The sequence below is a fragment of the Ipomoea triloba genome, chromosome 14 (assembly GCF_003576645.1).
Source record: "Ipomoea triloba cultivar NCNSP0323 chromosome 14, ASM357664v1".
NCBI lineage: Eukaryota > Viridiplantae > Streptophyta > Magnoliopsida > Solanales > Convolvulaceae > Ipomoea > Ipomoea triloba.
In genome coordinates this window covers 12,934,239-12,950,417 of record NC_044929.1, presented here as the reverse complement: position 1 = coordinate 12,950,417, position 16,179 = coordinate 12,934,239, and the positions used below count along the sequence as shown (strand labels likewise).

Here is a 16,179-nt window from a genome sequence, read left to right as displayed (position 1 = left end):
TCACGAAATGCTAAATTACCTTAGGAAATGTTAGATTGCTGGGAATATTAGATAATTGGGAATGTTAGATCACTGTGTTTGGTATAAAACTGAAGTACGCAAATAAGAAAACGGAAATAAGACAAATTGATTAAAATGCCAAAAACCAAATATTAGTAACATCCCCTGAAAACCTAAGAAATTGAGACTTATCTCACATTCTCTTCCAATAGCTAAAACCTTCATGTGGAGGTTATGTTACATTCCCTGAAAAAATTACATAACTTAAAAGCAAACATGAGAATCTTATATTTCCAAGCAAATATAACTTTATTTATCTTATATAACTTGAACCAAACGCCCGTTATAAGGGGCATCTCTAGTTTCTATTCCTAAAATAGAGAAATCTTAACCAGGACCTTAGGATCTTGCATAAGATTCTACCATTATGGTTAGAATAGTAAACACTTTGATCCAAACTGTTACCATGGCTACATCAGGCTATTGTTCTTTTAGAAAATGTTTGGCGTACAATTTGCTCTGACAGAGTGAGGCAAATAAGTCTACAATTTATTTTGAGAGAGTTTTAATTTCTCTTAGATTGGATGTTAATCTTATTCAATGCATCCTTTCTCCTTTCAGTGCTCTGCCTTCAGGATTGAATTGTCTTAAGAAGAAATTCCCTTGCAAGTAATCGGGACACTAATGTCTCAAGTTTTAGCATGGCAGCTGTTAAGGTATAAATGACACTCAACTTGCATATCTGATTCTTTTGACGTTATGTGTTAGAACAATGAACATTTTGGAATAAGATAATGTATTTTATGAGTTAGAATAATGTACTTAATGTGTTAGAAAGAATTTTTTAGGGTAAGATAATGTACTTTATTGAGTTACAACAATATACTTTATGTGTTAGAATAATTTTTTTTTTTTATGAATTAGAATAATACACTTTATGTGTAGAATGAAATTTCTAGGGTAAGATAATGTACTTTATTGAGTTATAACAATATACTTTATGTGTTAGAATAATGTTTTTTTTTATGAATTAGAATAATATACTTTATGTATTTTTAAACGATGGTCCATGATGGGCACAAATGATGAGTGTGAAAAGGGTGTAATGTCGTTCCGCTGAGGATTGGTGTTATGTCACGAAACTGTGTGAATTACCAAGCACTAGAGTATATGAATTTATAGAATCCAAGTAACAAAGACTGAATGATGTGGAATAAAAGAAAGCAATTGATTAAGGTGAAAACTATATGATAAAGGTATGGGCCGGATTAGGGGGATTGTAATCTTGATGTTCCTACCAAATCAGGATTAGGGAAAGAATAATTAACCAAGGGATATATGGGCAATGCACAAAAGAATTCTACTCAACTACTTTCGTAATCAATAAGAAAATTAAGCTAAAATTGCCCCACTGTCATGATGCATCAATTATAACCTTAAACACCTAAGCATTGTAAGCCTCCAAAATTACCTCTACTTTCATAGCAGGAAAATTAGGTTGAAATTGGTAAGGCTCGAGGTCTCCATCCAACTTTCGTTGTAATGAATCCCTCTCCTAGACTAGCAATTAATTGTGGCCATCAATCAATAACAAGTAGAAAGAAATCCCCAAATCAACATAAACCCTAGGTAAAAGATTCAATCCCTTTATGCAATTAATTACCAATTGAACATCAAGATTAACAATGGATCCCTAATCCAAACCCATAAACGAACTACTCCCGCATGATGGGAGCAAACAAAACAAAGCAATAATTAATAACCATAAACATTGCAAGAAAATAATAAAGGAATAAGAGAACTTAATTGATAAAGAACAAATCCAATCTTCAATCTTTGATTCCAATCTTGAAATAAAATAATCTAATGTAAAACTAGTCTAAACTATGCTGGGGAAAATATAAACTAAAAACTAGGGTTCAGAACTCTGTAAGGGAACCTCCTTCAATTGTAGAGAATATGTAGAATATATAGGAGATAGATGGGCCTTGGCCCATTAGGCAAATTCTAATCCTTTTCCCATTTGTATTCTTGTTTTCTTTCTTCCTTGTAATTCCCTTTTCTTCCAGAACTTGTCCAAAATGCTCCAAAATTCTTCCTTTGTTGTTCCTTGTAGATAATTCAACACTTGGACAATATAACACACAAACAATTCCCAATTTCACTAGGATAAGGGAAATACAATTAAAATAAGGGGTGAATTATTGTATACAATAGTAGATATCAACTCCCCCACACTAGAACTTTTGCTTGTCCTCAAGCAATTACCCAGGATAATCCACCTTCCAAGCAATGAAACTGCACAACCAAACATACCACCAACCAACTCATACAACCTAACCTGCTTCAAATGGGGGTAATCACATTAACTTGAAATATTACCATCACATCAGTTTTGAGGTAATATAACATTACCAGATAATCTCATAATTTGAACCAACCAAGATAATATAACATTACCAGACTCAAATTACCTTGAGATGACCTAAACCAAACGCCCCCTTAGGGCATCAACAGCAAGAATCTGTTAGTCTGAAGTAACAGACACATATAGCATCACCAAAACCCAGCCCTTTTTTATATATATATTTTTACATTTTAACACATATAGCATCACCAAAACCCATATATATATATATATATATATATATATATATATATATATATATATATATTATTTTTATTATTTAGCGTTGACTTCAGTTGGCAAATTATGCTATATATATATGGACCCAGATCTACCTTATAAGGTAGCTAGACTCAAGTCCAAAATACGGAATAACGGTATCGTTAGTAGCATCATTTCTTTAGCCAATGATTTTTTTTTTTATGAATATAAAGTTTAAAAATTGTGAATATAGATTAAAAAAAAGGTGTTATACTGCTGAGTATAGAGTTTTGTAATTGTAAATATAGAGTTCTTTAATTGTGAACATAGAGTTATGAAATTGTGAATATAGAGTTCTGTAATTGTGAATATAGAGTTCTGCAATTGTGAATATTGAGTTCTGTAATTTTGTATATTGAGATCTAAAATTGTGAATATATATAGTTCTAAAATTATGAATATAGAGGAATGAATTCTGAAGACAAACGACAAGTTAACGGTAAGGAAGTAATTTTTTTAAAATTCAAAAACATCGTTTTGAAGCAAAACACGTTGTTTTGGACCCGAGTCCATGACATAACAACCGGAATCAGCTTGCCTGATGGCCTGATGCCCTTCTTGCTCATGGAATACAGGATGAATTCTCCATCATAAAATATCACAAATAGTAACCACTAAAAAATATCAACAAAAGGACAGAAAAAGACAAATCATCATGAGTAAAATTTTTTATGAGTTCTCATAGCTGAATTCAAAAGCAAGATTTTTTGCGTACTTACTTTTGTCTATAGACAAACACTTTTAAGTATTGAAATGATAGAAATATGCAGACCCCACATATTTAAACATATCTATATTATCATACCCTTCCAAGATATGTTGTTGACTGATAAGTGATGGAAAATTAGCCTCTTTTTTTTTTTTTTTTTTTTTTTTTTTTTTTTTTTTTTTTTTTTTTTTTTTTTTTTTTTTTTTTTTTTTTTTTTTTTTTTTTTTTTTTTTTTTTTTTTTTTTTTTTTTTTTTTTTTTTTTTTTTTTTTTTTTTTTTTTTTTTTTTTTTTTTTTTTTTTTTTTTTTTTTTTTTTTTTTTTTTTTTTTTTTTTTTTTTTTTTTTTTTTTTTTTTTTTTTTTTTTTTTTTGCATATGAAAGTATTCCAGGCATATGTAATTTTAAATGAGGTTTATTTTTAATATGGATCAGGTCAAAGTAGATTCGGGTTTTTAAAAGTGAGAACTTTAATTCGATATATGATTCACTCAAAATGGGACCCATTTGAGTAGGGAAAATTGAAATTTGGAGGGTTTTGAAGGAGCCTTTGTCCCACATGAAAAAGGATGAGGGTTTGCATTAGTATATATATGCACTTCCTTTTATATAGGTGTTTGAATTGTATGACTTAGAGGCTCTCTGTTGGTCGAAAGCAAGTAGAAAGGAGGGAGGGGAGGATAAACTTTATAATACTTAAAATATTTTTCAAAATGACTCAACGTGAGCTCTTGAAATCAAAGCTTGGAAACATGTTTTCTTACCGCGGAAGTTTTTTAACTTGCTTAAAAGAGATGTAGCTAAGGTTTGCGCTTGATTGTGTTTGTGTGAGTATAAGTATGAGGTTAGTTTGTAGGTAAAATAATAAACAATGAAAAGAAAAGACATAGGAAATTTTTATAGTGGTTTGGAATAACTTTCTTACTCCATTTATCTCCTTAACTCCAAGGAACTTTCACTAAGTATTGTTACAAATACAAAGTGATATATAGAAGCCTCAACTTCTTCCGGATAGTCCTTAGCTTGAGACAAGTTTCGCACACTAAGTCGCCTTATCCTTCACTATTTGATCAGAGATAGCCCAGGGTTGTCCACAAAGTCGCCTTGCTAGGTTGATCGCACAACTTTTTTTGATGGAAGATGGTTGTAAGTTGATGAGTGTTGGACTTTATAAATTGATCTGATTTCTTTTCAGCCTAGAAGTCTAAATGTAGCTTGAATGCTCGAACACTTGCACTTGATCACACGAGATAAATGCACAAAAGCATAATATTATTCACATGTCTTTTTCTAGGCTTGGGGTCCCTCCTTTTATAGATGAGGAAGGGTAAGCACCAACTTTAAATTTGAATCTGCCCGTTGTCACTTAACAGACAATAGTCGTCCAAAAGCTACCATAATCCCCTAAAATCCACTACCATATCCTTAGTTTGTGCAGTTGGATATAGGGATGGCAATTTCAATCCGCACCGTGGATATCCACCCGAATCCACCCCGCATGGGTCGGGTTTTTTTGGGTGATAGTGGGTGGTGGATCGGGGGTGGGTCTTATAAAAGTAAACCCGTGGTGGGTCGGGTTGGATTCGGGTTCTATGTACAAAATCCGCCTAGAACCCCACCCGACCCACCATGTGTGTGTATGTATATATATAATAGTAAAATAAGTACTAGTATGTAGTTTATTATCAAAGTTTCTATAACTTTTGATAACTTTTTACTATTTTTATATTTAAACAACTAAGTTTATTTTTAAAAATTAACAATTTAGTTCTTATATTTGGATATTTTTATTATTTTTTGTTTTAGTATAACTAATGAATTTTTTTATTTTATTATGTGTAAGTAATTTAAATATTAATTTTTGAAAAAAAATTAATAAGATGATAAGTGGTGGGTAACCGAGTGGGCACCCGCACCCGGTGGGGGTGGGGATGGATTCTAAAAAAGTCCACCTGATGCGGGTTGGGGGTGGGGGTGGGTGGAGAAAATATAAGGTGGGTCGAGTGATGGATGTAGCCCTCCCCGACCCACACCCGACCCATTGCCATCCCTAGTTGGATATCCATAGGGTAAGCTCCAGCTTATCAAAATTTTGTCTTCTCCATAGATTCCTTGGTGTCAGACAAGTTGCAATTGTCCAATGGCCCTTTTTATCATTTTTTGAATGAACTCCTTCCGAGAATGATTTTCCTTAAAAGTTCTTTTGCAAAACACATACATGCTTTGAATATAACAATGAATGCCTTTTCATCATCCATGAAGATCATACTTGAATATCTTTTCTTTCGTTCCCCTTAGCTTCCTTCCGATCTGACTCCTTCTGAATGTCTTATTCTTAAGCCTTTCTTTCTGGTCACTTCATTTCGAAGCATTTCCTTACGAATGCTTCCTTCAGACTAGTACCTTTCGTCCAATTGGATTGCGAAACCTATCTAAAATTACAATGATTTAATAGGAGTATAAAACACTTATATACTCAATTACACAATTAAACAATTTTATAGGTTTAAGGGATTTGAATGGAGTTTTTTTTTTTTTTTCTTTTCTTACTTAGTGGACCCAATTACACTACCCGATTGACTTACGGGACCAATTTGACCATTTTTTCTAAATTTTATGGCAAACCTTCTTAGTTAGAAAATTTCACAAAATAGTCATGTGAGTTATTTGAAAAGACAATTCTATTATTTGAATTTGAATAGTATGGAAATCACATTTAAAAATAATGGTGTTGGTGTTAGTATTGACCAAAGTTAGATAAGATTGATCAAAAATTGATTGGGAATACCAAATATGGCAATAATTTGATAGTGATATGCTAAATTAAATATGAAAAAATTAATAATCAGGGATCAAATTTGGAATAAGTATAACCATCGATCGAGGGATTAAAAAATAAATAAATAAAAAATAATAAAAATAATAAAATCAATTGAAATATCCATGCCAACCTGCAATAAAAAGTGCAACTTGTTTGGTACAATAATAGATGCATATATATATATTAAACATTTTTTTGACTCTCTCCCACCTTACATTTTATATAATTTATTTGCGAGCATAAACACACACATTCAATTCACTTTAAGCCAAAACTAGGGATGGGCGTAATTCAGATTATCTTAACTACCACCTTAAATCTTAACTGAATTTAAAATTTCGGGTGAACCCGAATAGTTATCGGTTCAGATATTTTAAATTTTGGTATATCTGAATATAAATTTGGTTCGGATATCGGGTGTTAAAAAATTATCCATACTCGACTCGAAACCCAAACTAACAAAAATTTTATTATAAATATAATAATATAAATTTTATATTTAGTTTTAAATGTATTTCATAATTAAAAGTATATTAATTTTCAAAAGTCTCATAATTAGTTATTATTATTTTCTCTTATTTTTAGTTGGATAGTATATGAAAAAATATAAATACAAAAATAATAAAATCATTAAAAAAAACTCAAAATTGATAAAAAAAAATAACAGTTTGGGTATATCCAAAGTCCAAACTAAGCCGAAATAAATCCGAAATAATTTCACCGGAACCAAATATATCCGAATTAAATTTAGTTCGGATATTGGGTGTCATAAACATCACCCAAAATTTTCGGATATCTGAAATAAAATTCGAGTGTCACCCGAACTGAATTGACACCAACCACTAGCCGAAATGCTACACAATTTTTTGAGGCAATTTTATAAGACTTCCACATTGCAAACAAAATTCTTTTTAAGTATTGCGGTGAGGTCTAGTGTAGAGTTAAAATACAAGGATATTGCTCATGAAACTAATGAAATAGTCCGTGTGCACAATAACCCGAGAGAAGTTGGTGTGGAGTTGGAGTTGGAGTTGCTAGTAAGGTTGTGGTGTGATAATGGTGTTGCGATACACATTTAATTTGCTAAACTCCTAAATTATGAATAATCCGATCTTACACGAATGGGCTAAACATATTGAGGTTGATGGTCACTTTATATGGGAGAAGATGCAAATATCTACTATACATGATTGTAGTAGTGATTGGCAGATTTATTTACAAAAGGGCTTAGTAAGAATGGTGTTATATAGATAAATGCTTTAGATTGAAAGGGATTGTTAGAACAGTAAGGGAGGCGGGGAGATTTACTCAAAAATCCATTATATTTTTACGGTATGTGGTTTTGACACTAGTACAAACACACTAATCTGCAAATATGAGGTGTCGTGGAAAGCTTTGAACTTTTTGCGACCCTTTGTGTCGAGTCGCAGAAAATCAAGAATCCGCGGCCCTTTTTTCGTAGAAGGGTTGCAGATTCCATATTATTTTTTTACAAAAATAAATGGATATCTGCGACCCTATCGATGAGGCTTGAATAGTCTGTCACATTAACCACAAGAGTACAAGATATAAAACATAAGGAAAAGAGTCCTAGCATAACACAAATACTAGACTACCTAACACTCCCCCTCAAGTACAAGGTTGATGAGAAAGAACATTGAGCTTGGAACGAAGAACAACAAAGTAGCAAACCGCACACCAGACAACGGTTTAGTGAAGATGTCAGCGAGCTGGTCTTTAGTAGAAAAAAATTAACTAGAACCTCCTTTTTAGCAACCATATCCCGAACGAAGTGATAATCAATCTCCACATGTTTCGTGCGAGCATGAAACACTAAATTGGCGCACAAGTATGTAGCCCCCAAGTTGTCACACCATAACCGAGGAAGTGAAGCCGGAGGCAAACCAAGTTCCTTAAGCAAGGACACCAACCACGTAACTTTAGCAGAAACATCAGCTAAGGCCTTATACTCCGCTTCAGTGGAAGAGCGCGCAACAATTCGCTGCTTGCAACACACCCAGGACACCAAATTCCTGCCCAAAAACACCGTGAAACCACTTGTAGACTTCTGATCAGCCCGATTAAAATCCGAAAAGGTATGAATATCAACAGACAAAGACTTATGAATCAGCAAGCCATAGTGTAAAGTGCCTTTGACATACCGCAAAACACGTTTAAGCATACCCCAATGAATAGTGGTAGGAGAATGCATAAACTGACAGAGCTTATTAACTACAAACGAGAGGTCAAAGTGAGTTACCGTAAGATACTGTAAGGCACCAGCAAGGCTACGGTACTGAGTAGGATCAGCGTATGGAGTGGCTGTGTCAACAGTAGAACGAACCAAGGAAACCGGAGTAGCTAGGGGCTTACAGTCAACTATACTAGCCCGCTTCAAAATGTCTCCCATATAACGCCGCTGAGACAGAAGTAAGCCGGACTCAACCGGAATGGTCTCAATACCAAGGAAAAAGGAAGGAAATCCCATATCACACACCTTAAATTCTGTTGCCATCCGAGCCACAAGATCCGAGATGCGTGCCGAGTCCAAGCCCATGACGAAGATATCTTCCACATAAACTAACAGATATAGCTGGACACCACCATGTGAGTAAACGAATAGCGACACATCAGTTTTAAATGGACAGAACCCAATAGAAACAGAGTAGGTGTGAAGTCGAGTGAACCAGGCCCGGGGCGCCTACTTAAGCCCATACAGCGACCGCTGCAACAGACACACATGCATAGGATTAGCCTTGTCCTCGTAGCCTGGGGGTTGTCTCATGTACATAGTCTCGGCCAGAGAACCATTAAGGAAGGCATTGTGGATGTCAAGCTGGAAAACCGCCCATCCGCGGGAGGTAGCTAAAGAAAGCAAAAGCTGCACCGTAGTCGGTTTGACCACCAGGCTAAAAGTCTCAAAGAAATCCTGCCCGGCAACCTGGTTGAACCCCTTGGCAATAAGGCGGGCTTTGTACCGCTCCACGGAACCATCGGCCTTCCGCTTAGTGCGAAAAACCCATTTACAGCCCACAATATTCATCCCAGGAACAACCGGGACCAGCCGCCACGTACTATTATGAAGGAGTGCATTAAACTCAAGATCCATGGCTTCATGCCACTGAGGAGATAAAGCAGCCTGTGAGTAACAAGTAGGCTCCGGATGAATTACCTGCGAGACCAACGCACTAGGCTCCGGATTGGGGCGCGATTAACTACGTAAAACCATAGAATGAGAGCGCACACGGCTAACAGCTACTCCACGCCGTGATTTCGCACCTCGGGGTCGACCTCTTGCCGCAGGAGCACGAACCGGAGTAGTGACCTGAGCAGCATCGGAGTCTCCAATCGGCAAGGAAGCAGCAGGATCACCAGGAGAGAGGTGCACGTGAGGAGCATGCAACGGATCAGAAGAATGCATGACATGCGACTGTACCCCATGCGGCGCAACACTGGACACACCCCAAGGCATTGAAATAGGACCCGCAGGCTGCACATTAGTGAGAAAGGCAAACGGAAACACAGTTTCATCAAATCGTACAAGACGACAGATGAAAATTTTGTTAATCGTTAAGTTCAAACAACGATAGCTACGATAGGAGTCTAGGTAACCCAACTTTTTGTATTCTCCCCCTAGATCCGACTGAATAGATAAGATTTTACAGGAAAACAATCGTTCAACCATAAGACGAAACCGATCAAACACATCATATAAATCAGACTTCGCATGAAGAGGATAAAACTAGACAAACCGTGTATAATCATCTACAAACAAGAAGATATATTTATAACCATTAGATGAAAGAAAAGGCGTAGGGCCCCAAATATCTGTGTATATCAACTCTAAACCAAGAGAACTATTATTCGAAACACGCGGTAAGGGAAACCGAGAGGATTTCCCCAACAGACAAGCAGAACGAATACTAGATAAATCCCTAACACTAGAATCAGAAATAGAACATAACTTTAAAAATTGACGCAAGACCCGAAGATGCGGATGACCAAGCCGATTATGCCACACCAACGAGGAGACACGAACAGCAGCAAACGCAGTGGGACTAGACCGAACGGGTCACGAATAGAGACCACCCGAAGAGTGCCCTTCATAGAGAACCACTTTGGTTATGAGGTCCTTCACAAAGAAACAGCGAGGGTGGAATTAAGAAAACACATTATTATCAGTAGCGAATTTCTGAACATACAACAACGAAGCAAAAATGCCAGGAACATGCAAAACATCAGCTAAACTAAATGACCTAGACTGAGCGGCTAACGAAGCAGAACCAACGTTAACAATGGTCATACCTGTGCCGTTACCTACACGAAGAGAGTCCGTTCCAAAGTACCTAGCAGAAGTAAACAAAACTGACAAGCCCTGCGTAGCATGGTGCGTAGCACCTGTATCTAGAAACCATTGGTGCGGAGCTACAGAGTCAGAATCATTAGCAGAATACGCCATATGCGCCTGAGGACCGGGAGCTTCTGCGTACCGCCCGTAACAAGCTAGCGCCGAATGCCCAGCCACGTTGCAGATCTGACAACGAATACCCTACTGCTGCGACCGGCCACGGCCCCTGCGACCTCTACCAGAACCTTGCTGTTGTGACACAAACTGACCACCACCAGAACGTCCTCCACGCCGAACAGCAAACGTAGACGGACTTACCAAATCACCATCGTCACAAATAAAGTCCTGCGAAATTAAAAAGTAAGAGAGTTCAGTGAGAGACACCGGTTTTCCCTTGGTGAGCGTCGCAACTAGAGGGCGCTACTCCGAGCGCAACCCTCTAAAAATATAGAGGTTCTTATCATCCAGCCCAATCGGACGACCGGCCAAAGCGAGGTCCTCAATCAGCATCTGCGCACATCCTAGGTAATCATCAATGGATGAGTCACCTTGGCAGAAAACTTGCAGTTGGCCAAGGAGACGCGACGTTCGTGCCCTAGTCAACGAACCGAGACTCCCCTCAATAGCCAACCATAGCTGCCGCGACGTAGATTGACACACCGCCAAGTGCATCACCTCTTCAGACATGGAGGAGATGAGTATTGAAAGAATGGCTTGATCTTGTCTAAGTCAGGCACGACGGGCAGCAGCAGCATACACAGCACTCTCCATAGCAGCCGGTGTAGGCGGGTCCGGTAAGGCAACAACGGCCGGACAAACAGAGGTGCCATCAACAAAATCAAGAAGACCTTGTCCATTAAAAAATGGCAATAGCTGAGTCCGCCAAAAAAGATAGTTGCGAGACGTGAGTTTAATCGACACAAAGTGATGTGCCGAGGTGAGAGATTTGCTAGCCACAATGGGGGAGGGGGAAACGCCGGAAACAGTCCGCTCGAAAGAGTCTCCGGCAGAGCTGTCCTGTAAACCCGACGTAGGAGCCGCCATAGCAAAAAGAGAAAACCCTAAGTCTACTGATACCAGATGAGGCTTGAATAGTCTGTCACTACTGATACCAGATGAGGCTTGAATAGTCTGTCACATTAACCACAAGAGTACAAGATATAAAACATAAGGATAAGAGTCCTAGCATAACACAAATACTAAACTGCCTAACACTATCTACGCTGAAAGAGTGGCTTATACCTTTTTTTTTAATTGGCTACCGTTTCTCACTAGAAAAGGTCGCAGATATTATTTTTTTTTATATAAATTAATTAATTTTTGTAACCCTCAATTTTTATTTTTTTTTGAAAATTCTTACATAATTTTGCAAAACCAACCCAACAAACTATATATACAATATATACTCTTTACAATAACACAATAATATACTTTAAACTTCACAATTATACAAAACTAACTATCAACACAATATATCATCATAATACTTACTATCAACACAATAATAACAATCAACGTAACACATATAAAATTGAAATCAAGATATTTTATATGTTTTTTAGTGAGACCTACTGTTAACTTGTATATATATAGGAGGTCTGTACAGTACACAATGAATACAAATCCATATTAAGTGTATACATGCATGCATGCCACGTAACTGAACTTCGCATCATTCACAAATCTGATAATTGTGCCAGAAAGGTTAATTAGCATCAGGCCGCATAAGGTCTTAGCTTGTATATAAATAGCAACAATTTTGTCTCTTATAAATTCTCCAATGCACAGCAATTATTGGTCAACTTGTTAGATATGATGTGCAATAACTAAAGGTCCATTCATTTTAGTGATTAATGCAAGACAAAGTAAAAATAAAAAGTAAATCATACTAAAAAAAAAAATTTAATGTGACAGACAACTCACTAAACTGAAAAAACATTGATTCGAATTAAACTCCTTGTAATAAATACTAGTCTTTTTCAAATGATGATATGGTTGTGAAAACCAAAAGAAGTATCTGAATGAGTGAAGCTTAATTTAAGATTTATTCAGCACACCTTCATGAATGTACGAAATAAACATACTTTTTATTTTTAATGAAATAATAAACTTAGCCATGTTGTTACAATACAACATTTTTCTTAGTAATAGGCTAATACCAGGGTTGCTGGTAATAGCTATTACCCTTGCAAGGGTAATAGCTCATTTCCGGAACATTGTTCCTGTAAATACAAATGTTTACCAAACAACGGAATAGGTTATTACTGGGAATGCTATGTCATTCCCTGCCTATTCCGGGAACCAAACATCCGTTAGGCTTCTAGATGTTCAGCTTCGCGAAATCCACAGTCTCCTTTCCATCGTGAGCTTTCTTAAAGAAATGCCTCACATAATCGGAGTAAAGAACTTGCTTGTACAACGGCTTCTCGCCGCCGTCAAGAAGCTCCGGCAGCGGCCCGATGACGTCCTCCGGCCTTGGGTTGACGAAAATGGGGACGGAAATCCTGCTGTTGCTCCCGTTGGCGATGACGCGGTGCTCGATGCTCTTGTACCGCCCGTTGCTCAGGATTTGGAGGGCGTCGCCGATGTTGATGACCAGGGCGCCGGTGATCGGAGGGACGGGGACCCAGGTGTCGTCGTCGCCGCCGTCTAGTTTGCGGACGTACAGTCCGCCGATCTCGTCCTGGAGGAGGAGGGTCAATGTGGAGACGTCGGAGTGGCGGCCGATGCCGACGGTGAGCTCCGGGTTGGGGCATTTTGGGTAGTAGTTTATGTTGATCCTCCTGGAACCCATCAGAAGTGACTCTTTTGCACCGTTTATCTCTTTCACGTTTAGTCCTTCCATTAGTGCCTCCAGTAGCCGCTTCACAACAATTTCTGAGATTTTAAGGAAATTTAATGCTTCTTCCCTGAAAATTAAACCATATCAATGCTACATAACTTGTCAAGTAGCTTGTAGCTCAATGATCGTCACCTCTTTGACTCTAGTCACAGGTTTGAATATCAGTGAAAACATTAACTTTTAGTCATTGCAAAAATCCCGTTAGGCGTTGGTCGACCGCCTAGCGTATCACCTTAAATGGTGGTCTAGGCGACTGGCCGGCTAGGCGTCAGCCTTGGCCTCCTAAGCACCGACTAAGCCACTTAATCCGCTGATGAACTATTGTTCTTTTTTTTTTTAATGAGTTATTTCACTCAAAACAACATCGTTTTGAGTAAAATAATCCTAAATTGTACAAACTCTAAATATTTTTTAGATTAATATTTAATATTTTAGTATTAACTATTAAAGTATTATATAATTTATAATTATTAGTCTTAAACAATAAAAAATAAAATAAAAAAAATACATGGGCGCCTAAGAGCCGATTAATTCCCACCTAGGCATCCTAGCTATTGGGCGCTCCCCAATCGCCTAGCGATTTTTTCAACCATGCTTTCAGTGCTTCAATATGTTGAGAAAGTATGTATAGACTAATACTATACTATAATAGAGTTATAGTACTAAAAAAAAAAGGTACACTATACATGTCTCAATTCTTGCTATTTTACTTTAATTTTTCTCCCGATGATAAACTATCTGCAATATATGAATCTCAAATAAAGTGCATATATAAAAAAGTTGAGACTAATATAAAAATTAAGAATAAAAAAAAAAGATAATAGTTCATTAATTAGTTATTATATATTTATATTAGTCTAGTCAAAAGCACACAAGATAATGGCTTTGAGAGCAATCTAAGTGGTTTAGGGTTTTTTTAAAACCTTTTTTTTTTTAGGATCCATCGCCAAATACCTAGAATAAACAAAATAAATAAATAAATTGTCAAACCAAAGAGTAATTGAAAGTTGGCAACCACTCTCAAATGTGTAGAACACGTTCATGTATTACGTAGTGTAATATATTTATAAGAGCAATATTCCTGTAAAATAATGTTAATCATCGTTGATCTGAATTACCAATAACTCTAAAGTAAGGAGAAAATAAAATTACAGTAACATTTTAATAATTATTGCAAACAACTGATATCCATGCAAAACTTGAAGGTGCATCATCCTGCAGTCCGAGTGTGCTTATACAAATAATGAGTTCATTATATTGTTGTGTATTAGTAGATGCACTCTAAAACTTTTTCTTGTGTAAGTTTGGATGGAACGTTTTGGAGTTTGCGATAATTATGAGAATACAATATCATTTTTTTCCCTTAATTTTAAGAAGTTGATCATCTCATATCTACAACTAGCATTATTATTCTTCATATTTTTAGAACCATTATTTTTTACGTTGTATATATACGAACCTGCAGGCTGAAGGCCAAAAAGAGTTAGCCTGTTCATCGGAAACATAGAAGAGGCTAAGATAGTCTTTCCACTCCAAAGCCTTCTCGGCAAGGGGAGCGAAACTCGTCCCATATCTGACGTTAGTGGTCGGAGAGTTTCCCTTGGAATGTTTCTTCTTCTCCTCCGCCGGCTGACTGAAAAACCGGTAAGTGGCGGCCTTAACCTCCTCCAGAGCTTCAAGGGGAATCCCGTGGTTGATGATCTGAAAGAATCCCCATTTCTTGGCCGCCTCGCAGATCATCTCGCCCACCTGCGGGTTTTCCGGGGACATGTCGATGACCGGAATGGAGTCGTCGGTGATGACCGTGCTCGCCGTGATCCGCTCCGCCGGAGGCTGGATGTATTGGTCCGGGAGGGCTTGGAGGCCCAAGTCGGAGAGGCCCTTCACGCCGTGACCCTCGTTCACCACAAAGGCGGTGAGGTTTGAGAGGACTGAGCACAATGTTGAAGAAGAAGAAGAAGAAGACATTTTGAGAGCAAGAAAATATAATATAATGGTGTTTTTGTTCTTGAGATATTTGAGCTTGTAAGTTTGTTGCTGGGATTATGATCCCATTCATCCTTTCCTTTTATAGACCTTGTAGAGTGAGTGTAAAGTGTAAACCCCACATTTTGATATGTAGTAATATCATTTTTGGTCTCACCACTTTTGAGATCTTATCACTTTTGGTGCATAATTTTAAATTTTTTCAATTTTGGTATCTAACTTTGTTATTTTAATCAATTTTGGTCCTTTCGACCAAATTGATGACAAAATATTGCGCAATTTTATATTTTAAGGACAAAATCATTATCCCAAATAAAGATCTTCAATATCTAAACAAAAGAGAAATCATATGAATCTCATAAATCTCTGTCTAGTTTCTGTTTGTCTTCTCCATTATTTGTACCGATCAAAGACCTATAAATATGATTTTACAGTGATTTTGTTTAGATATTGAAGACGTTTCATTGAGATGACGATTTTTTACCCTTAAAATCCGATAATATTTCGCCATCAATTTGACCGGAAGGACCAAAATTGATAAAATAACAAAGTTAGGGACCAAAATTAAAAATATTTAAAATTGTGCACCAAAATTGATAAAATTTAAAAGTCGTGGGATCAAAAATGATATTAATTCTTTGATATTTTCAAAACTCCAAATTACAAAATTTCACTGTGAGTTTCAATTATTGTTGTACTGTAACTTTTTTTTAATCGTACTTTTTATGGTCTATTTGGAAATGTGAATTTTTTAAAAATAAAATATTCTTTTTTGGAAAATATTTTTACTTTTTGGTGTTTGACTAAA

General features: G+C 36.6%; 1 protein-coding gene across 1 annotated transcript; it reads right to left on the bottom strand.

The window, feature by feature from the left end:
• Window positions 1-12,863: 12,863 nt before the first annotated feature.
• LOC116003962 (feruloyl CoA ortho-hydroxylase F6H1-3-like) lies at window positions 12,864-15,353 on the bottom strand. The gene is made up of 2 exons (XM_031243906.1): window positions 14,845-15,353; window positions 12,864-13,452 (listed from the first exon to the last, which is right to left on the bottom strand). Exons 1-2 carry the CDS (start codon window positions 15,351-15,353, stop codon window positions 12,864-12,866), a joined length of 1,098 nt encoding a protein of 365 aa, XP_031099766.1.
• Between the last annotated feature and the right edge of the window lie 826 nt (window positions 15,354-16,179).

What these genes read in the sequence shown, in the direction of transcription:
- LOC116003962 (XM_031243906.1), bottom strand. Translation starts at nt 15,353, where the DNA reads ATGTCTTCTTCTTCTTCTTCTTCAACATTGTGCTCAGTCCTCTCAAAC. An exon ending in TTTTGGCCTTCAGCCTGCAG is followed by an intron (nt 13,453 to 14,844) that starts GTTCGTATATAT and finishes TTTAATTTTCAG; the next exon opens with GGAAGAAGCATTAAATTTCC.